Source organism: Sphaeroforma arctica (genome assembly GCF_001186125.1).
Source record: "Sphaeroforma arctica JP610 unplaced genomic scaffold supercont1.3460, whole genome shotgun sequence".
Classification (NCBI taxonomy): Eukaryota; class Ichthyosporea; order Ichthyophonida; genus Sphaeroforma; species Sphaeroforma arctica.
The window spans coordinates 1-1,454 of record NW_014037098.1 but is presented as its reverse complement, the minus strand read 5'-3'; the positions used below and the strand labels follow the sequence as shown (position 1 = coordinate 1,454).

At 38.1% G+C, this 1,454-nt stretch overlaps 1 protein-coding gene across 1 annotated transcript; it reads left to right on the top strand.

Annotated features, from left to right (window-relative positions):
* Positions 1-249: 249 nt before the first annotated feature.
* Positions 250-1,031, top strand: SARC_13580 (hypothetical protein; the record flags this gene model as incomplete). The annotated part of the gene is made up of 1 exon (XM_014292289.1): positions 250-1,031. A coding segment is annotated over exon 1 (283 nt), but the record flags the coding sequence as incomplete, so codon positions are not given.
* Between the last annotated feature and the right edge of the window lie 423 nt (positions 1,032-1,454).

The window sequence follows — 1,454 nt, the reverse complement described above, 5'->3', positions numbered from 1 at the left end:
TGGACTGTTCATCACTTTTTCTAATATTATAATTTGTTTTTGTTGTTGAAAAAAAACAAAAGAAAAGAAAAATTTACTTCACTCAATAGATACTATTTATTTTTCTGTAAATAAATAAATATTGATGATTGCAGTTCTCAGTTCTGAGTTCCTATGACCCATGATGATCGAAGCTGATTTTTTGAAGCTGATTTTTTTGAAATGTGTATAAATATAATACCTAAATACACATTTCAGCAGAATGATGATATTTTATATTGATGTATCTCAACGAGGTTCACCCCAAATATATTTACTTACACACTCAGTAGATCCATATCGCAGAGTGCAGGATATAATCACACCTAAAACTCTGAAGTATACTGCGAAGAATAGTCGTATGGTGTTTATATACACTAAGGTACGATTCGCAAGGGTCTTATTGAACTGATATTGTGAACGGGTTGACCGCGAACTTGGGTTGATTGCCAAATTGGATTGTCAGAAATAAGTCTTGCATGTAGACTAGCGGTTGCTGGTCAGCCACGTACGTAGTTATAGCACGTTGTGATATGAAGCATACATTACCAGGGAGTTAAATCCTCAAAAACGTAACGCTATCTCTGTAGTGTGTTATCTAGGACACCTGGATACGAGACAATAATTTAGAATCAACCGCGAACCATACGAAGTTTACACTGAATATAGTTACTTTCAGTGTACAGTACACAATATACCTAATATATAAGTACCACCTCATTGCACCAAGATGGGCAATCACCACTCGCGTGCCAAGGTTCCTGGTAACCAGCAAATGCCTGGCAGTCACCACTTCGCTGCAGGCCACCACCTTGGCAGCACTGGCAAAGCTACACGCACAGTAGAGACTAAACCCGACAAGCTGAGAAACAATCGCTCAGATACAAATAGAAGTCGTACGAGTCTGAATGCAAATGTAGGAGATGTTGATACTAAGGAGAGTGTGCAGGAGAGCTTGTCCGAGGCGCTCTGCGATGACCTGGGGACTCCAGACGACTTCCAGCTACGACATAGTGGGTTATGTATACTATACTTTGAAGTGTATATATATGTTTTACATGACGAGTTAGATTGTTCATTTCGGAGGTACATATATATCGTCCAGAATGTGATTTGTTTACTGTTACACACTGGTGGGTAGTATTTTTCCATGGCAAGTTTATAGCTTAATGTATATGTTGAAATATATCAGCTGTTGTGGCGCAGTGGGTTATGTATATAAGTGCACAGGAGTGTGAGTTAATATCTGTTAAACGATATAATTGCAGGGATTTTAACTGTAGCGTGCATGTGTGTCATACATGTTGTTATTCAGCAGCACGTTATTATTGTAATATATATATATATATATGTATATATACACACCTATATATACACACACACACACACACACACACACACACACACACACACACACACACACACACACACACACA